Consider the following 22,700-nt stretch of genomic DNA (forward strand, 5'->3'; position numbering starts at 1 on the left):
ACAATTCAATTAGATTGTTTTGGTATGATTAATCCACGTCAATACAGAACAGTTTTTTAAACTACATTGACTCTACTTTACAGAAGGAAATGGAACAGATTTACTTGGTATTAGAATGCAGACAATAAAGAAAAATACACCAAGCCTCAAGTTCTCAGCATATATATTTTAAGTGGCAAATTTATTTCAATTATATTTTGGCCAAAAATAATGGATTATAATCAATTGTTACATTCCAAAACGATGCAGCTGAATTGCGCCTGAAAGACATCTGAATCTATGCATTTTTTACACCCCAGTAAAATGCCATTATGTTCAAGTAGGAAGCAAGGTGTGTAAGGCACCAAGCCCACAGAGGGAAGAGGAAAGGCTCCTTAAGCTCAGCTCTTGTACAAATGCTATATAATTTACATGGAGTGTAGTGTTTCACTGCTGTGGTCTGCATGGCTCTATAGCTCATGTTGCTAACACAGAGGGGCTTGTCTGAATCAGACTGAGAGGCATAGACACAGACTGGGCTCATTTAGGTTAAGTGCCTCCGCTAGCCCAAGGGCACAGTGCGCCAAGCCACCTGAGGCTAGCCCCTATCACTATGGAGGAAAGGAAGAAGAGCTACTGTTCAGTGTGAGTGTGCTTATCAAGAGGATACAGCCAAGCCAATCACAATGGGAGAGTGTGTGTGTGTGTGTGTGTGTGTGTGTGTGTGTGTGTGTGTGTGTGTGTGTGTGTGTGAGAGAGAGAGAGAGAAAGATGATACTGTAACGCCCTCCGCTATAGGGAAGGGTGTACATTAATACTATCATTTGACCCATTTCCTAGTTACTGTAGCAACTCACTTCTCATCAGCAACGGCACTGGGTCAGAGGGTGGGGGTTCAGGAAGTCAACCGCCCAATTGTCGCTGCAGCCAACCAGTGGTCATATTTGGGGGGGGGGGGGGAGTGAGTTCTGGTGGCTGCCAGTGACCACTGTTGATTATCAATATAAACATGCATGATTGGTTTTTGGCACGGTTCATCCGGCCTATCAAATTGATCTGAAAATCCCCATTACATTAAAACTACAGCCATCAACTCTCAGGTGAAGTGATGACATTGTGCCAAGACAACAAACTGCATAACCCTGGCAGATATATGCAGCGATCATCCAACAACAGGACAGAAATTGCGAAAGGAACCTGTCCCATTTCTTACCGAGGTTACAGTGACATCATTCCTTCTGGGTGACCAATTACAGCAGCCTTTAGGCTAGCCCGTGCCTCATAATGTAAATACAGGCCAGCATTGATCCATGGCTTACCCTATGTTATATGTATGTTATATGACCCGACCCCTGATGAGGATGGAATCAGGTTGATCTGACCCAATATGTGCGCTTGTACAACCAACATCATACCCTGCCGTGCCTTCAGTCTATTCCAGTCTACAACGATGTTCTAATATTGAATCAGAATTTCGCTGTAATGAGACAATGACAGTAAGTTCATTAAGAGTTTCTGAATTCTGAACACAAGGCTTTGCTAACTTATGTATGTGTTTGGTTAAATCACAACCTTGCCATAAATAACACAACATAATATTATGCAAGTAGTAAAGAAGACCAGTCCAGAGCCTCTTTACTGCTCATGGGAACAGTGATCGGTATTGGTGGAAACACACACACAAACACACACACACACACACACACACACACACACACACACACACACACACACACACACACACACACACACACACACACACACACACACACACACACACACACACACACACACACACACACACACACACACACACACACACACACACACACACACACACACTAAAAGCATTGTAGGATCATCTGTCTGTCTAAAACTAACTTGGGAATACGTCTAAGAACTAGAGTGCGCACAGGGTGCACATCATCTGATGATAATCCTATTCCTGAGCCTTCGTCTGGGAAAGAAGCAGGACCCCGAAATCCATTTAACCCCTCCCTACCTCTCTCCTCCACCCTCCTTCACTCTGTAATAAAACACCCTCCATCCCTCCCTGTTCATCCCTTCATTCCTCGCCCTCTGTCACATATGAGCCATTATGGAAGGATGGATGGATTAATAGAGAGAACTGGGCTTTGCTAAAAGGCAGTGAGCTCGTTCCTAATGGTTCCCCGGGGAGAAGAGGGTATTTCACTGATCAAATAGCCCAAAATTAAAGACCCCATGGCACCAAATGAATCAACTCATGTTTTTATTTATGTTTTGGGTGGGTGGTGCAAGGTGTGTGAGTGTGTAGATATACATTTGAGTTCAGCCTGCAAGTGCTAGGTAATTAATCCGATGCCAATTTTCAAGGGATAATGAACACAATCCCATTAATATGTTAATTTGCCTTTTGTCATATTATAAATAGTTTAGTTTTATCTGCTGTGGTTTTGAAAGCCATAATGATTCACAGCTCATCACCATTTCAACACGGCAAATACTGTCACTGACTGAATGAGTCTGTTACAGATACCTGCCTGTCGTATACTGACATCTTGTGGCCAAAATATCCACCTACAGAAACAAAATGAGTTCAGATATCTTCGTTTAGAAGCATTGTTTTATTCCACAACTGTTATGACCCTGTTCTGACCCCACAACCGTTGGGGTCCTGTTGTGCCTTTGCCTTCAGCTGTAAATAAACAAGATTAGAACAAAAGTTAAGTTCTTTTTGACACACTCTCCTGCGGTTTTACAACCCATAATGACTTATGTAGCTCAATGCAGCAAGCAACGTCCCTATCTCCAGGTTTACTGTGTTTTTTCCTGAGCATTTTACCCTCATCAGTCCACACATATAGAGTGGAAGCACTCAAAGAGAGGTTGCCATGGCGAGAGGACAACTCATTAACCAGAAAGAATTAAAGAGCCTCTTAAAATCACCCTCTCTCCCGCCTCCCGCTCTCTCTCCTCTTTTATAATGAGTCTCTATGGGGGAACATGAGCTTTTCACAGGATTGGGCTCTCCTATTCAGGCTTAATGGAGGCTCCAGCTGATCTCGACACAAAAGGGACCTGGAGCTGGGGATATGCCTGGCGCACAGAGACTTGGGGCTGGGGTACAAGGAGGAGGGATCTGTGGTTTGTTGGAGGTAAAGCTCGGGAAGAGAAGGGCAGTCCTCAGGTACCAGTTGCAATGCAGAGATCCAACCACAATCACACACAGAATGCACACTTATAATATGTAATTGCCTATTTTTAATATACACACTTGATCTTTGTATATTCTATTTTTTTTGTTTGTTTGAAGCACATTGAATCTATGCTTGTCGTATGAAATGTGCTATAGAAATAATAACACATTTGTCTTGACTTGACATAATAGTTCAAATGGACATTTCGCATGAAACTTTATAAACATAGCAGACTGGTGTGGGCCAGCTCAGTGGCCTTGTGGTTAAAGAGTCTGCTCTGGGGTTGGGAGGTCGGGCATTCAATCCCGAGCCGAGTCATACAAAAGACTGTAAAAATGGTACCCAATGCCTCCCTGCTTGGCAAGCAGTACCAAGGGTTGGATTGTGGGTAAGTCCCTTCATGCATACTAGTGACATGTCCAGGGGGTGTATTTAAACATCAAGCTGCCTCACGCTTCAGAGACAGTAGATAGGCTCCTCCTCACCTATGGGCCCAACCCGATCTCCAGAGATTACCGTAACATTGCACGGAACGAGTGCACTTCATTCCGTGGATAGCCGCCTCGGAACTCCCGAATTGCGTGCATATGGTACGGCGCTCCCTTTGTGACAAAACCATTTCGGAGGCGCGCAGTCACAGGCGAACTGTCACCCCGTGAAGGACCACCGAGGGAGCTAAGGCGACCGAGTTGCCGTCCTGAACGGTGGGATGTTCGCCTGTGCCTACTCAGCGCCGTTTGAGTTATGTACCGATAGGCACAGAATCGTAATTTTTTTTGTGGGGACTGCTCTGCTTCCGGGTTTTTCCGGGTTGCGACTGGTTACGCCCACCGTGGGACTCGCCGTACATATGCACGCAATTCGGGAGTTCCGAGGCGGCTATCCACGGAATGAAGTGCACTCGTTCCGTGCAATGTTACGGTAATCTCTGGAGATCAGGCTGATGGGCCACATGGCTCGGGAACGGTTGGTTCCCAAGGCTACTTACTTAGACTGGTGGGGAGAGCGTGCAGGACAGACAGAGACCCCAGAGGATTTGACTGCAATCAGGGTCATTAAATAAATTAATGAAAATGAACCATGACCATCATTAACGATAGTCAATCTACAAGGTCACAACGTGTCGCGCTGCAACACATTGTGAGCTTGTAGATCTGCTGGCGCGCAAGTATAAATTAGGCATTAGAATAGGGCTGCAACTATCGATTATTGTCTCAGCGATGATTCTGTGGAGTGTGGATGACTTATTATACGATTAATCAAATAACACATTTTCGGTGTTTTTTTATATATTTCAATGAAACAATAAACCACTCTGGTCGCACACAGAACAGTATGTAGCATGTAAAGCATGTAGATCTGCTATTTACATTTTTGAATTTTATTCAAATGAATCGATTACTTCATTAACAAATTAACAGTTGTTGCACCCCTACATTAGAGTGATGAAAGGGCCAAAGTATAAATAAGCTTTCGTAAACAACAATCTAAGAAGGCAAAAGTTGTTGTAGGAGACACGTAAACTGCTCTGATTCAAACCGTCAATCCAGAATTCTGTTGGCGCTGCAAGATTGTAAGGACAAAGAAATATATGCACTAACAGACTATTTAACCACATATGCCCATTGCTTGTATAACACTAAAAACAGGCAGAATCATAAACATGTTCTTACATGTTAGCATGTGCTGACACAAACACACCATGCACACAAGTGCAGTGCACGTATACTATTACTCGAGCACATTCAGCAGCATGTAGCGTAAACACATTTGACCCATTAACCTATTAGGAGCACCTGTCTTATTGAATTAAGTGCAGAGAGAGAGAGACTTAACCTCCTTGGTCAATAATCATGCAAAGATACGCACGCATACGCACACGCACACACGCACACACACACACACACACACACACACACACACACACACACACTCTTATTCCTTCCCAGCAGTGTCTGTTTAGTTATGAACCTTTCTCCGGGTGGTTCTCTTCACGGTGTGGGTAAAATAGCCCTACGTACACACACTCATATCAGCAGCACTCTGCGAAACACGAGTCAGGTTAAAGGGGAAATGAGAGAGTGGTTAGAGGTGGAGAGAGAGAGGTGGAATGGAGGTTAAAGTGTCACTGATAGGGGAGGATATAGACTGGCTAAAGAGTGACATATGTCATCGCTGCGGGGAGCTGTCTTCATCTTGTCCACTGACGGCTGCAATGTGGTGCAAGCAGTACACAGACGCAGCCACTAGGGGGCTCTATATGACAACAGCAAGCAAGGGGAAAAGGCAAACAAACAGGAGAAGGGCGCACCAGTATTGATGAGGTGCTGCTGACCTTGGTAAATAAGTCTAAAAGTGAAGAAAAGGCTGCACACTCATAGCCATGATGCAGGATAATTTATTAAATGAATACCAACGTTTTGACCTGGAAAGGTCTTCTTCAGGGAATTAATTTAGAGCAGAATAATTTGAGAGTGAAATAAAGTAAGAAAGAAAATGAAAGCTAATAACATAAGGTCAACTTAACTGTTTCTGTAAGAGATGATTACAAAAATGAGTGGTTCATCCCTTCAGTGGTTCCCAAACCTATTAGCTCGAGACCCAAAAGAGAAATCTGATGTGTCCCAGGGACCCAAACTAGTGAAAATAGACAATCTACAAGCTCACAAGTTGAGAGCTTGTAAATCTGCTATTTTCACTACAATACACTACATATTCACACTAGTTTTTGATATGTATAGATTTTTATTTTTTAAAGTTTTGTTTTACATTTTTGAAAATAATACTTTTTCTCTTATGTAGGAAACGGAAAAAAGGGATATTTATTCGTGCCCCATAGTCCGGAGTCCGGACCCACTGTTTACAATCCTCTCCTCCAGTCAATTAATCTTCCTGTGTTTCCGTGCTCTTTGACACATCTGGCCAATAGAGTGACACTGATTCCAGTGATTATCTGACCGTTATGTCCTGATGTGGTAATCAAGCCTTTCATTCAAAGCCGGTTAGGCTTAGCACAGATGGGCCTGTATTGGCCAGTCGCACCTGATACTCAACATATTCACCCCCTTTTCTTCCTCTGCTCTCTCTCTCTCACTTGTTCACTGGCCTCCGTGTTCTCTAAATGAAGCCCAGCTGAGCCCTGAGCCCAGACCCGGTCCATCTATTTGACTAGATTATCCGTTACAGCAATTTGTCACACAGAATCAAGATGCAAATGCCCCCCCTCCTTGCAACATGCAAGTCGTGCACACACACGCAAACACACACATCATTACACACGTAGAGGCACAAACACACACACCGCTCCAAATACAACTCAATTATGACCCACTACTTGTCAGTGATGACTTCATTAGGTGCTGGTCACCCATGATGGAGGACCAGCCATTATCCGGCCGCTAGGCCAGCATTGCCTATTAAGTCTTAAACAGGTTGAGAGAGCTCTCCTTAAATTAGATGCCAATCATGCCATTAGATTACTCTTTACCTCCATTACCCGACTGAGTGGCTGAGTGTGGGCAATGGAGGGCAAGAAAGCCAACAATAGAGTTTTAGAATGAGGTGGTGTTGGGTCATAACGCCTGGGTACCGAGGCTGGGTCATAAGAGACGGACAGAAACAGAGAAAGGCGGGCAGGCACGTGTGCACCCAAACGTGAACGAGAATGTCAACAAGAAAGACAGAAACAAAGAGAGGCAGGCAGGGTTACTTTGAAGGACAACAGAGCACTGCCCCCATTTTGCAGTTGACTGACCCTAACCCCCAATTCCCGAAACACGCTCTGTGTGTGTGTGTGTGTGTGTGTGTGTGTGTGTGTGTGTGTGTGTGTGTGTGTGTGTGTGTGTGTGTGTGTGCGTGCGCTGTGCCCATATGAAATACTGGTCTTTGCTTCATACAATTAACATTAGCTGTCATGCTCTCTAACCCTATTTTTTCTAACTCCAAACTGTCAATGTCAGGAATCAATCATGTACAGCATCTGCATTTGTGTGTGTGTGTGTGTGTGTGTGTGTGTGTGTGTGTGTGTGTGTGTGTGTGTGTGTGTGTGTGCGTGCGTGCGTGCGTGCGTGCGTGCGTGCGTGCGTGCGTGCGTGCGTGCGTGCGTGCGTGCGTGCGTGCGTGCGTGCGTGCGTGCGTGCGTGCGTGCGTGCGTGCGTGCGTGCGTGTTAGAGAGAGAGAAAGAGAGAGAGAAGGTGATTAATCACTTTCCTATTTGATATTTTTCCAATATCCCACATTTAAAGGTGATGTAAGTGATATTTCTTTGTTAAAATAAGTGATAAATTACTCTATATTCTTATAGTAATCATTGCTTTGTAGAGTGTTTGTTCAGTAACATAGGTCTACCCCGTCTCTCCATCTGTTTAGTAAACAGAAAAGACATTTTCAGGTCGGGATACCAATTTCATCCAATCAGGACGGAGAACACATTTATCACTATCAGCTCCAATTTTATAGTGCTCCAATTTTGTTTTCTCTTTTTAGTTTTTGTTTAATCATTTCCTGCATCCTCTATGAGATCTCTCCTGATTAGATGAAATGTGTAACCCACCTGAAAAGGTATTTTCTGTTTGCTAAATAATATTATTGGAGTACTTGGAATATGCTCTATTGGAATATAAGAGCTTTAAAAAAGAAAAAGAAAAAAACGTAACCAAAAAATATCACTTACAGCACCTTTAAGTCAGAGGAAAGACACACACACACACACACACACACACACACACACACACTTGCTACGGTAAATCGGTCACGCATTGACATCAACGGGCCACCATATTCTTCTGCCTGTAGGCCATCCTCTAGCACCGCTATCCTATTGTGTGTGATTATGTCTCGCACACACATTTGTTAATAGGAGACAGGCTTGACCAGTGAAAATCCAGTCTGTCTGTAGGGCTGGTCAGCTGGTCAGTGTGTCATCTTGACCCCAGTGACTTTACGCCCAGAGCTATAGCCTCCAGGCACTGAGACACATCCATCACAACTCCACTGGCTCATGCCAACAATGTATGCTCTGTCGTACGAGGGTGTCACACGCCCCCCCAAAATAGCTGACACGAGTCACGACACCATCGTACAGCAAAATATAAATCAAACTCCAGGCAAAAAGCAATGCGAGAGGGAAAGCTGGAGAGTTGGGTAATATACTTATTACCCAACATACTTATTATGCCCTGTTTTCCATCCTGTCTTCTAAGGAAGACACTGACTACACTGAACAATCCTAAGTGTTTAAGTCAGTCCAGTACATTTGGGTACATTATGACACCCTCAGAGTTATGTACATTAAGGGGACACTATCAGCATTTTCAACGTCTCTAAATATTTGGCTGACATAATGTTCCAATATAACACAAAACCAAGCCACCTTTTGTGTTGCACTGAAATGTTAACTCCAGTGATGATGTCACTGGAGTAACATCTGTGAATGCGAAAACTACAACCGTTGGGTCCTGTTTTTTAGCCACTACCCTAGGTGGTCGTGACACTGTTCTTTTTCAATGCGTTTAAAAAATCTTGAATTCAGAAAAGTCATGCATAACACCAGGCTTGCTCATGAACTGCACAAAATGTAGGAACACAGAGAAAGACAGAAATAGACGGAAGAGATCATTTTCTTTGTCAATTTGAATCATGAATATAGTTTGTTTCTACTGATTATGATGAACATAATTAATTAAATGAAATTTACATCAAAAGTGTAGTATTGACCCTTTAAAATTGAGGAATTTGCAGTGTAGGAAGTCAGGGATAGAAGCATTGAGGTTTCTACCTTGGTTAAGTGTGTCTTGGTGTGTGCGTGCGTGTGCGTGCGTGCAAGTGTGTATGAGAAAAAAGAAAAAGAGAGGGAAAATAAAACAAGGCAAGCCTCCCATCCTCCATTCTCACCCACCACAATCAAATGATCCTAACTGGTTTCCCCTTCCTTCTCGTGTAATGCAGCTAATCCATTTCATTTGTGCTCATCTTGTTACTCCACGCAGCCTAGCCTCCCCTCAGGTACTCCACTTCCCTGGGGAGCCGCTGGCCCTGATAGGCCAATAGCTGAACCCGTCCGTGCACTGGAGGCTTATGGGGGATCTGACAGAGCACCTGCTCCACCTCTAAACTGATCAGAGAAAGAAACCCTATGTATCTAACACACAAACGCACACTTTGCATCGATAGACAATTGGAGACGGAACAAAAAGGGGATATCGTAAAGTGAATGAATGCATTAAGATTAGTAAGATGACCGAGACAAATGGACAACCACAATACAAAGTGCATGAAAAAAGACAACAATGTGTGTGTGTGTGTGTGTGTGTGTGTGTGTGTGTGTGTGTGTGTGTGTGTGTGTGTGTGTGTGTGTGTGTGTTGCGAGTGTGTTCAAGGGTCATCTGCTTGGTGGGGCCACGAGCACAGCATGATAGGAAGGTTGATTCAGTGCATAAGGGACAGACAATACTGTACCCATGCCGGCAACATCTTGAGCTGTCACGGCGCGTTAGCCAAAGCAGGCGTGAGGACGGGCCACGCTTGTCTGGGAGCGCTTTGTTCCGCTAAACGCACAGGAATAAGTGATTCAGTCTTACATGCGTTGCACGCACGTACACACACACACACACACACACACACACACCCTACAAAACTAAACTACTAATTTAAAGTCTACACACAGAGTGTGTATTTCATGACAAAAGTGGAAAAACTAAATGGTTGCATTGTTCCAGCCCTGTATTATGCTGTTCTTTAAACTCTCTCTTCAATTCCCTTCATCTCACTGTCTTTTGTCCTTTTATCTCTCTCTCATCTCATCTCCCTGATGGGTCCTTTATGTTGTGGTGGAGGTGAAAGTGGGTCACATCTCCGTTACCCCAAATTGTCAGCTCTGTTACACTTCCCCTTCGCTTGGCCCGCCACCCCCAGCTGCTGACTATTGTGTCCGGTTCCCAAGGGTGGCCAGCGGAGCATCTTTAATTGCGATGCTCGGCTGTCCCCTTCAAGGACACACATCGTCTGGTCTCGGTGCAAGCATGCATGCTGACATGCAGTCATTCAGACACGCACACACGCACTCATCTGAGCCCCACACAGTCCCAAACACAGTGAGTCCACGCTGAAATAACACAACAATTCTTGCAGATGAGCTAAATTATTAGTGGGTGAAGATCACTAATAGGCTATATGAAAGGTTATTTATGACCTATCAAATGAATGAAAGCCTTTCTCTCCAAGGTCACACAGCTCTGGCCAATGTGGAGCCCCACCACCACTTCAGAGGTCAAAGGCTGTGGAGGTCACAATGACACAATCTTGTGTTGACCATGCACCCAATGCCCAGCGAAACAGAGTCACACACATCGACGCAAACACACACAGCAGACAACAGACGGTGCAGATCAAACCATTACAGGGGACGCAAATCCCATGAAAAGTGACAGAGCTCAGTTTGGTACAAGAAGGCTTCACCCACAAGTCTCTTGAGTCCCTGGCCTTGCTGTATATCGGGTCACTATTTCACGCATGTAGTTTCAGGACACTAACCTACAAGGCAGCCAAGAAAAATATAACAACCATTTCCCAAGAAAAAATAACAACCATTTCCTTATGGCATATCACCCCTAGGCAATACACTTGTAAGTCCTGGTAAGTCTTGCTAAGAGGCTCACGGATGAGCCCCAAAGCCCAGCGACTGTGACTTGAGAAGTCCATCCACCAAAGGCGAGGCCAAGTAATCACCCTGGCAATTAATTTGAAATGTCTACCGACATACTGTAGCTAGGAACCATCTGGGGCTCAGTGCAAAAACACGAGGTTTCACTCCATGTCAAAGCCGGTGCACTCTCGCGTTTAGCGTTAAACGTGCTACATTTTCAAGAACTCGACCAAAGCCCCCCAATTAACAACCACGTTCTGCCGTCTACCTTTGCCATCCTGGTAGGTGTGCGTGTGTCCCGGCGAGCCCTTTGTGACGGGTCCTAGCAACGGTTTGGCAGTCCAGAGAGTGTCCCGTTTCTGGTGGACCTTGGACACGGAGAGCAGGCGTTTCCGCAGGCAGCCTTCGGGCCTGCTGTGGCCAGGAGGACATGGGCTGGGGGAGGCCCCGGGCTGGAGGCTGTTTCCCATCTTGGTGGCAGGCTGGCAGGGGGAGCACGGGGACCACTTCTGGACAGAGGGGACCTCATAGCAGGCCGCGTGCCAGCAGCTGACCACTGGCTCAGAGGAGAGGCAACGCACGTATGTGATCATCCCAGGCTAAGACCTAAGACCTCCCCTCCTCTCTAACCCTAGACCAACCTCCCCCTACACACACTCATCTCGCTCCTCCTCCTCCTTCACTCTGTCCCTTCCCTCGTGCGAACCTCTCTGGGCCCTCCCCGGGGGTATTGACGAGCAGTGTGTGTGTGTGTGTGTGTTTGAGATGTCCCCCTCTTGCCCCAGTCCCTCAATAGACCTCCCCTTCCTCTTTCATTGGGAGGACAAAACTTGGAGACTGGGCTCTTCGCAACCCGCTGGGGACCCAAACACCCCAACCCCTTGCACCGCAACACTGCAATCTCAAAAAGGCCGCCTAGGCTGCACCCCCCTTTTTCTTCTTCTCCTCCTGTTCCTCAGCCTCCGTTTTGTTTTCGTCTTTCCTCGCCCTCTCAGGAGATGCTATTGACCCACATTGATTTGCCTGACAAAGGGAGGCTATACGCAGAGTTGGATTACAAGATCAATCTCCAGAATCATCATTACAGTTCCCGAGAAATATTCCGGAATTGAATAACTCAGGCTATCAAGCAAGAGAAGAAAAAAAAAAGGAAAAGGGTATTTTGTACAAACAGGCGACTGGCTCGAACCCAGACTCGGAACTTAGAGCTTGAGAAAATAAAGTTCGGTTTCCAAAGAAAACGACCACAAGAAACTTCAGAAGTATTCCAAAGATGTGAAAATAAAGTTTGAAAACAAAGGGTAGGGCTCTATTGGAAATAACTGAGGTTAGATTTTTGTTCTTTCCCCTGCTGCTGAACTGTTCTCTAAATTACCCGTCAGGGTCCACCGCAAATTGGATGTGGCTTTGTCCACAAAAAGTGACAAGCCTGTCAGAACTAAGCATACACGAAGAGCATGCATGTCCAAAGGATAGTGACAGCCTCAATCAACAGCTTACAGTTTATGGTAAAAAAAATGAAACAATAAAAAAAACCAAAAACATCTTCGTAAAAGACAGCAGTTGTCAGCAGATTCTGCAGAGAGCATCACTGTCTTCATCTCTCTCTTTGTCTAAGACAAGAGCACCAGCATTGTCCAGTGGTGTCCACATGGCTGCTTCTTCTTCTAAACACCCCCCTACACTGCTGGTCTAATCTATAAACCCAGATTAGCCCAAACTCGAGTCCCTGACTGCGGTAGACTCGCTAACGCGCACTCGTGTACACACACAGAGAAGCACAGATGGACAGCAGGCTGCAGGTAATTAACCACATCCCCTCCAGCATTCAAGTTCATGCGACATATACTGTGTGTGTGACTGTGTGTGACTGTGTGTGTGTGTGTGTGTGTGTGTGTGTGTGTGTGTGTGTGTGTGTGTGTGTGTGTGTGTGTGTGTGTGTGTGTGTGTGTGCGCGCGCGTGCGTGCGTGCATGCGTGCGTGCGTGCGTGTGCGTGTGTGTTAGCTGGTCACCTCCGATTGATTGATTGATTGATTGATTTTATTTGGTGACAAAAAAAAAAGAGCACTTTCCAACATACAGTCAATGCATCACCGAGGATGAAAACCTCGATGAATGACATCACAACAATGACGCACACCACCACATATGGTGTTGAAAGCTACATGCCATGTCCACTGTCACTGAGCTACCACCTCAAGCTCACCCCATTCACTCCCACCCACTCATTGTCACACCAACATAACACAGCGGCGGGGGGGTTGGGGTGAGGCCACATGGGTTCAGGTCATAATGACTGGACAACAACATCCAGGCGGGATGTCTTCCCTAATGCTTGCTTGATCCTGGTCCACTGACACAGGCAACGGCCAAACTCAAGTGGAAGCTGCAAGGGGCACAGGTGGACACAGCAGCAGGTAAATAGCTGACAGATTGACACAGGGAGCAAACAGGCAGATAAAGACACACAGGTACTGCAGGCAAACGGACACATGCTATGGGCAAAGACAAAGCCGAGGTTAATACGTTGGCTCAGAGTAGTGAGGAATAGCAACTACTGATGATCAGCATGTGTACACCCGAGTGCCAAGTGTGTGCGTGTGCTTATTATTGTATCTGATCACTAATCAGCTTGGCTGTGATAGGCACAGGCTGTTGATATATCCAGATAATGGACTGATGACCAGTAGGACTGGAGTGGCCTTTTAGCACACTTACTTGGAATCTTTTGCACACAAAAGCATGTGGTGGAATACAAATAAAGAAAGAACTAGAAAATGTGCTCCTCGGAGCACAAGTCTCCGCCAGCAGACTATAGCAATTATATTATCATAGCAATAACTAATGAGATACAGTAGAGTAAAAGATATATACTGTAGTTAAATAAAAAGGTGTATGTTAAAGAAATATTTCAACTCTAGTCCTCTTCTACGTTACAATTGTAGATGAGTATGCTTTCTTAGCTTTGGCCTTCTGCGCCTTTGCTTGACCAATGTTAGGTGTTCTCAGAGGGAAACACACACGCACAGACGGGTGACTTGGACTTACTGAAGGTACTGTTCCAATCAAGTCTGATTGATCCTGTTTTACCTCACTTCAAAAAGTAGGGGCTTTTTGAAGTGACACACCTATTTATAGAATTTTATTTCGTCACACGTCCCTCTAGCCAATCAGAGGCATTGGTGTCAACAAATTGACACGTGTCCACTTTCGGCGCAGTCGGTAGATTGTAGCAATCTTTGCTGTGTCATATTGTAAGCATTCATGGCTAGTCTTCGTCTTTTGTCATTTAGCAATTTTTTGTCTCTGATTAATTTCATTCTTTCTTTATGATTCTTAGCTCTGTTTAATTGAAGCAATGCTCTGTTTACATTGAAGCAATCTATCATATGGGAGTCGTCATAATTGACTGGTTTGTTCAAATACTTGTCTGTCTTCTTCATCTTCATTGTCTTGAACAGTTTCAGCAGTTGATTGGTGTGTTTGATCAGCTTTGGCCTTCTGCGCCTTTGTTTGACCAATGTTAGGTGTTCTCAGAGGGACACACACACGCACAGACGGGTGATTTGGACTAGAAGATACTGTTCCAATCAAGACTGATTGATCCTGTCTTACCTCGCTTCAAAAACGTAAACGGTTTTTTGAAGTGACACACCTATTTATAGAATTGTATTTCGTCATGCATTCCTCTAGCCAATCAAAGGCATTGGTGTCAACATATTAATACGTATTAAGATTTCGGTCTTGTTGTGGGATCAATTCAACTCTAGTCCTCTTCTGTGTTACTGTTGTAGATAAGTATGCTTTCTTAGCTTTGGCCTTCTGCGCCTTTGCTTGACCAATGTCAGGTGTTCTCAAAGGGACACACACACGCACGGACGGGTGATTTGGACTAGAAGATACTGTTCCAATCAAGACTGATTGATCCTGTCTTACCTCGCTTCAAAAACGTAAACGGCTTTTTGAAGTGGCACACCTTTTTATTATAGGATTGTATTTCGTCATGCGTCCCTCTAGCCAATCAGAGACATTGATGTCAACATATTGACACGTATTAAGAGTTCGGCTTTGTTGTGGGATCATTTCAACTCTAGTCCTCTTCTACGTTACAATTGTAGATGAGTATGCTTTCTTAGCTTTGGCCTTCTGCGCCTTTGCTTGACCAATGTTAGGTGTTCTCAGAGGGAAACACACACGCACAGACGGGTGACTTGGACTTACTGAAGGTACTGTTCCAATCAAGTCTGATTGATCCTGTTTTACCTCACTTCAAAAAGTAGGAACTTTTTGAAGTGACACACCTATTTATAGAATTTTATTTCGTCACGCGTCCCTCTAGCCAATCAGAGGCATTGGTGTCAACAAATTGACACGTGTCACGTGGAGCTTGCCCAATGTTAGCTTGGCTAGCAATGTTTGCTCACACAAAGCGAAAACATATTCTCCACCTTCGGCGGAGACAATAAAGAGCCGGAGAGAGTAGATGATGGAAACCACTGAGAGGAGAGACACTTGGAAAGACTGGAGGCAAATGGCTCCCCCTGCTGCTGGCCAATGGCCACACACACACACACACACACACACACGCACACACAAACAAGCGTGCACAAATAACATAAATGTATGAATATACGCAATATGCATAAACACAGACACCTGATAAACTGATAAAGAGAGCAATGCTCTCTATATCATCTGGCAAGATCGGCTGTGAGAGAGTGTGTGTGTGTGTGTGTGTGTGTGTGTGTGTGTGTGTGTGTGTGTGTGTGTGTGTGTGTGTGTGTGTGTGTGTGTGTGTGTGTGTGTCCGACCTGCAAAAGTGAAGCCACAGCAGATAGCCAGGGGCTCAAACATCCTTTACTGATAGTTATCATTCCCATAGCATGGTCAACTGGCAAACACATGCTGAACACACACACACACACACACAGAGTAGGGGGTCATCCGGTTCATGAAGCAATGTGAACACATACATTAGAGGCATCATCAATTCAGTGTGTGTGTGTGTGTGTGTGTGTGTGTGTGTGTGTGTGTGTGTGTGTGTGTGTGTGTGTGTGTGTGTGTGTGTGTGTGTGTGTGTGTGTGTGCGCGTGCGCGCGCGCGTGCGTGCGTGCGTGCGTGCGTGCGTGCGTGCGTGCGTGCGTGCGTGCGTGCGTGCGTGCGTGCGTGCGTGCGTGCGTGCGTGCGTGCGTGCGTGCGTTACTGGTGGTAGTGCTGTCATTGTAATGCACACACCCACATCCACACAATATCGGGGTGTGAGTCAGTTGTCTGTGAATGTTCAGGTCTAGCTCTAGCTCAGCGTGCACAGCGGTCCGTCTCTCACAGCCCACTGCCTCCAAATGGGAATTACAGCTGCACAGGAGGTGTGTTTGTGCATGTGTGTCTTGGACAATCAGCTCCTGGCTTATCAATCTGTATACGAGTGTGTGTGCTTATACACTCTTCCTGTGTGTGTGTGTGTGTGTGTGTGTGTGTGTGTGTGTGTGTGTGTGTGTGTGTGTGTGTGTGTGTGTGTGTGTGTGTGTGTGTGTGTGTGTGTGTGTGTGTGTGTGTGTGTGTGTGTAGTAATAGTATATCATCGCTGCTGGGTGGAAAACTTGTATGTCCAAAAGCGTTACTTTTCAGGAAATGGGAAAAAGTTCCAACGGATCCAATGTTGTTACTATTTACTGACAAGCTCTTGTTAATACTTTTTTCATTGGTTCAATATTAATAAAACCCACAGACACTCTTAACCACTTTCACTTATACAAATTCACAACGCACCGCGATGCAATGCGTTGTGAGCTTGTACTTGTAGATCGGGCTTGTTTTGCTGCTTTGGTGCGACTTTTGTGAACGAAGAAGTAGGACATACAGTCATTTACGAAACAACATCAAAAGTTGAAATCTGGAGATGCGAGGTTTCTGCCCGACAGGGACGATATGTGTGCGTGGGGAGAGGGGCTGGAGCGGAAGGTTTGGGGACAATGGTTTCCATGGACACAGATGGGTTTGAATGGAGGGAGAGGAGCACCTGCATGCTGTGTTTGTGTTGGCTCTGGGGAAGTCATCCACTTGTCCACAGGGAGTCACTCATTGTCCACAGGACATGGACTATTGTCCTTCCTAACTTCAGTCAATCAGGAAGAAAAAAAATACTTTGCCAGCATTGTCCCTGGATTATCCCAAGAAGCATTGTCCGCGGAACTTTGCCATTGTCTTTTCTTACTAAAAATAAAAAACCTTTTACTCAGGAAAACTTTTTGCAGAACTTTCCTTAAAAAACGAAAAGGCTTTTTGTTAGCAAGCCATTGTCTTCTAATTCTAAACTCTTTTCACAACACTGTGAAAAAGCTCACTGGGGTCCTGACTGACAGGACCCCATTCACAGTGAATGGAACTTCTCCATTTATTGTTTATCAATCAGTGCAAGAGAACTCCTCCCCTTGGAAGAGTTTTGACTTGTTGCCAGATAAGGAGGTGAAGTCAATGCCACCACATCATCCATCTTCTCTTAAGACTCTCATTCAAGTTAAACGTGTCAATGTTTTCCCCCAAAGTTTCAAAGATGACCCAAACCGTAGGTCCTGTTATTTAACCATTTAAGCACAATACAAAAACAGCAGTTCTACAACCTCACAACGCATCATCACATATTGTTAGATTGTAGATCTGCAATTTTCCTGCAATTATAGAACATTCTGGAAATGTTTTGAAATGTTTTGACATGACGTACCCAAATTGGGACGCCAGGTTGAAAGTGGGTAAGCAGAGTATTTTGTGTCGAGATAATTGCAGTGCATTGTGTACTGATATCAAGCACTTCTATGTCATTCTGGTATTGTGACTCATGCTACTATACCAGCATGACCAACAAGTTGTCTTTCATTTCATGTGGGATTCAGCACTCAGACATAGTGAGTCAACATGGTGTCATCATGCGACAAACCATGAACTTATTAAATCAATTTTAACTGGTGAAATTCTATGGGTCTTTCAAAAGTCCTTTTGGCACTCCACTGCTTTCCTCTCCTGTCACTGCCCTCTCTCTTCCTCTCCACTGGAGATAAGTGGCCTGCCACATCTCATGTGAGAGCGTCCATCAACACTTGGCCAGGGGGCAGGTAGGGTCAGCCCTGAGGTCAAGAGGTCAGAATCCCTCCAATCAAACCACACAGGTGCATGATGGGACACTGGAGCCACTGTCTTCTTTACAAGATCAGAAGGGTTAACAGGGGCAGAAGCTGAAAAGCGGGGCTGGAAAAACAAGCCGCCTGTGCTTAGTATTTATTTATCATGTCTGACAATAAGCAGTATGCCTGAAGTATGATTTGCGTCACATTAACCAACATGAATAAGCATCATTGTGTGGTCAAGTTCCCAGTTGCCACAAATCGGCTATGCAAAAGCCCTGAACCAATTAACAACTTTAATGGACAGTTTACGGACATTTATGTCCAGTGGACATAAATGTGGGCTCTACCGTCCGCCGTCCAGTGGTTACAATGTAAGTGTAGGCTGTGAGAATCCAGTGTAAAACACCATGGCAGAGTGTGGGTTAAATATAGGTTTTAGACATAGAGCTATGTAGGTCACTGCCCCCTGGTCCAAATCTAACACGGTTAACCCAGGCTCTCCCAAGAACTTTCTGGAACTCTCGCACACACATTCCTGAAATTCAGTTCACACGCATATGTGCCTGGCAGTGCACGCGCACGCACACACACACACACACACACACACACACACACACACACACACACACACACACACACACACACACACACACAGTCTGTCTACAGTATATAAAGTATTTCATAGTAAGAATGAACACAGGCACTGGAAATAAAGACACATGCTCAAAATCATACCTTCCAGCGCACGCCTGCGTAACACAACACAGGCGTACATAATCGCATACAAGACAAGATTCCCTGCTGTGAAAGGATACCGTGCTGCTATAGACCAGACTAAACACCCTTCTAACATTAAACCTGCCTTATAAGCTCTGACACTACAACCCAATTACACATGCAACTTGTCTCTGCTAATCCGTATGGCTTCACAGTGCAGTTACACAGAAAGGCATTCCTCTGCGACATCTGCCCTCATCATCTGCCCCTGAGGAGATGACTGGCCACCACCAACACATCTGCTCTCCAGGCACCAGGTAATCTCGGCCAACAAGAGATGTACACATGATTAGGCAATAACGGATTATTCTTCATTCACATTCATGACGATCAAGGTTAACGATCAAACTATTTTGGGTCACTTAACATTTTCGGAGGATTTTTTTCTATTGTCCACCAGATGGAGCAGGTAAGATCCAGGTACTCACTGGCAGCATATTCATGTTTGTAGACAAATTAAACTAAAATGCATCGGTTGAAATATTGCTTCGCCCATGATTGGGATTCTCCTGAAGAATATGCCGTTTTCATTTCAGTTAAGCCCGACTGACATTCCTCATGCCTTGCCCATTGGTTGGTGAGTTGAAAGCTCCAATTATTAACTGCGCCCAGAAATTAATTTGTTGTAGATATTTTGGTCTAATGCATTTTGATTGAGGGTGAAAAGGAAACTTGTGCATGAACCCGAGTCAGGAAAAGTATTGCTTCTTTTGTCACTTGCATTTGATTTCACAATGGGGAGATTAGATAAATTCTCAGCAATATGTTCATTTGATGAGAGATTATTAGTACATTTGATAACATGGGTCAGCTATGTTGCATTTTCCACACCTCAGCTGCTTACAGGAAAACTCACATTTGAGGTGGAACAAGCTCGCCCCAAAACCTGAAACTGGCAACTCTCACAGCGGATGTCATCCCAGTCAGATAGCCCACAGGGGGCCCTCACTGTTCTGTTAGTTGGCCTCATTGTGTGACACCAATTTGAACTTGCAGTTAAAATTGTCTATACTACAGTGTCTCTATACTACAGCTTTAAGACAATGCATGTATAGCATATTGTATGAGCTACATGTCAAAATAGCTGCATTTTACAAAGATGAATGCTTACTACTTACGTCTCATGTTACAAATGCAAACCTCGTGGTCTTGTTAAGAAAATTGGTAAATGAGTACTATAGGCAAGACAATGCCAAGGACACTGATTGTACCTTCTTTCCCTGAGGTACTTTCCAAAACTGGATGAACTCAGTTTTGCCCACAAATTGTTCCAAACTAAACACTGGTTACAGCAGCAGCAACAATATGTTGAGCTCACACGATTTCATGACTCAAAGTCATATATCTACAGCAGATTTCCTCATCTCCGAGGTGACACTAGCCTGAGCCATCCACGAAACAGATGGTGTGTGCTGGTACCAATTTTCTTGTCACACAAAGGCAGGCTGATCAAAAAGCTGACATACCAAACCGTCAGTGTATTTCTTTAATTAAGTTCATTCTCCACTTTATTTCATGATGTCCTCCCCTTCATTTAAGGAGAGTTCAAATACAATTATAAGGGAACACATCATTCCTACAACTAAGCAGAGTTCAAATACAATTATAAAGGAACACATCACTCTTACAACTTTGCGCACCCCCCCCCCCCCCACACACACACACACACACACACACACACACACACACACACACACACACACACACACACACACACACACACACACACACACACACACACACACACACACACACACACACACACACACACACACACACACACACACACACACACACACACACACACAAAACATGTCTCTTCAATAGAGCTTCTTCAACAATGCGTCGCAATGCAACGCAGGACACAGGCTGCATGACTGCTGATACCAATGTCATCAGAAGAGTATATTGTCGCTGTCGGGCAGAAACCCCTTATCTCCATATTTTAAGTTTTTTGTGTTTTTTCGTAAATTAATGTCCTACTTGATCATACTACAGCATCACACAAAAGTATCAAAAGTAGCACACTCGATCTGCTACTTTTGCCATTTTAGAATTTGAATCCTGAAAAGTAACAGTTTTGGACATATGAGGTTTCCACGCGGACAGAGACGAAATAATGGCGGATCGGTCTGGCTCTCCACCAAGGGGAACAAGTCTGATATGAATGATGTAACACTGTGATCAAAAGGTGGTTTGACACTAGTGTTATTGTTTCTCCTGTATGCTGAATCATAAATGCAGCCTGCCAAATCAATGTGTCTGCTTCATCCATTCCTAATAGTGCAGTCATTATGTGTTCCCAGCCGTGTCTGTGATTGCGAGTGAAAATGCGAAAGAGAGAGAGAGAGAGAGAGAGAGAGAGAGAGAGAGAGAGAGAGAGAGAGAGAGAGAGAGAGAGAGAGAGAGAGAGAGAGAGAGAGAGAGAGAGAGAGAGAGAGAGAGAGAGAGAGTCAAATCCTAATAGTTAAAACGAGCCAAACAATCTGTCTCACGGTTCAGCCAAATAATGGCCAACATATGGCAACACTCTGCAGGAAACAACAGCAAAGAAGCACAGCAACTGCTGCCTTTCCAGCTGCTTCTGTGACACACACACACACACACACACACACACACACACACACACACACACACACACACACACACACACACACACACACACACACACACACACACACACACACACACACACACACACACACACACACACACACACACACACACACACACACACACACACACACACACACACACACACACACACACACACACACACACACACACACTCTCTCTCTACTCTGGTAAAAAAAACTAAAAAAAACTACATGGTCCAGTCTGAGGGAGCTTCAAAATGATTAGCCACCAGTTCAAGTCACCATTCTGTCCCCTTCATAACAGATAGACAGACAGCAACTGACAAGAGATGAAATTACATTTGAAAACAAGCAGAAGGAGAGTGGGTAGAAAAGGTCAAAAGACCTGAAATGAGTAGTAGAGAGGGGGAGATAAAGAACAAAAATAGAACAAAGGGCATGTCATCCACTAAGAAGAACTACATAAAGAGGAAGGAGGAAGGATCTAGTGTACAGGAAGTGGCCACAAAGATGATTTTCCATGTGGAGGAGAGTGATGGACTTGAAAACTTGCCTTTGTCTCAGAGAGTCTGCAGGAAAAGTCCCACGCCTCCATTAGGGTTAATGCTTCTCACACACACACACACACACACACACACACACACACACACACACACACACACACACACGGGCACACACACTTACCTTTCAGACAGAACATGTCTCTTCCTTTACTTCCTCATATGTAGTGTATATCCACAGTGAGCTGTCCGATACTGACCACCAAGCATTCCCTCCCTCTTCTCTTCTTCTACCTTCTTGTCCTCTCTCTTGTTTCTTTCCCTCTTACTCCACGCCGTTCTCCTGCAGGACTCATAAATGGACCCTGACACTTACACGTCTCTCTCTCCCTGCTTCTCGCCCCATCTCTCTCTCTGTGTCCCCCTTGCTCTAACACACAGACACACACACGCACACGCTCCGCGAGTGGCAGCTAGCCAATGTGTGGGCTGGAGGAAACTGCTTGGCAAAGCCCCTACTAACCCTCCTCCCTCCAGTCTTCCTCCTCTCTCTCTCTCTTTCTCTACCAGTCCCCCCCTCTGTCTCCCCCGTCCTCCTTTAAGAAGTAGGGAAGACAGAAGCCCAGCCTGGCTGACTCACAAAGCTGCTGTCACCCGCCTTCTTAATGCATGTATCATTGACCCTTTCCCAGGGGAGTGCACGTATAGCCTAAATATCTTCAGACAAACAAATCCGTAAACAGATAAACACACATACACAATTACACATACATTACGTGAAAGTACACATAAAACACAGGCCTATTAGGCCCATTGTGGGCACAGGGCAAAAAAGGAACTCACTTGCATGGGCATGCAAATGTGCCCACACACACACAAACACACGCACGCACTCAGACACAGG

At 44.9% G+C, this 22,700-nt stretch overlaps 1 protein-coding gene across 1 annotated transcript in view; it reads right to left on the reverse strand.

The window, feature by feature from the left end:
• Positions 1-22,110, reverse strand: part of LOC308081129 (NHS-like protein 1) — a 63,352-nt gene extending 41,242 nt beyond the window's left edge. The window contains 1 exon segment of the mRNA XM_080457524.1: positions 21,981-22,110. Coding sequence (XP_080313650.1) covers positions 21,981-21,996 — 16 coding nt within the window. The 5' untranslated portion in view covers positions 21,997-22,110.
• Positions 22,111-22,700: the final 590 nt, after the last annotated feature.

The sequence above is a fragment of the Gymnoscopelus braueri genome (assembly GCF_963280865.1).
Source record: "Gymnoscopelus braueri genome assembly, contig: SCAFFOLD_73, whole genome shotgun sequence".
In the NCBI taxonomy this organism is placed as follows: domain Eukaryota; kingdom Metazoa; phylum Chordata; class Actinopteri; order Myctophiformes; family Myctophidae; genus Gymnoscopelus; species Gymnoscopelus braueri.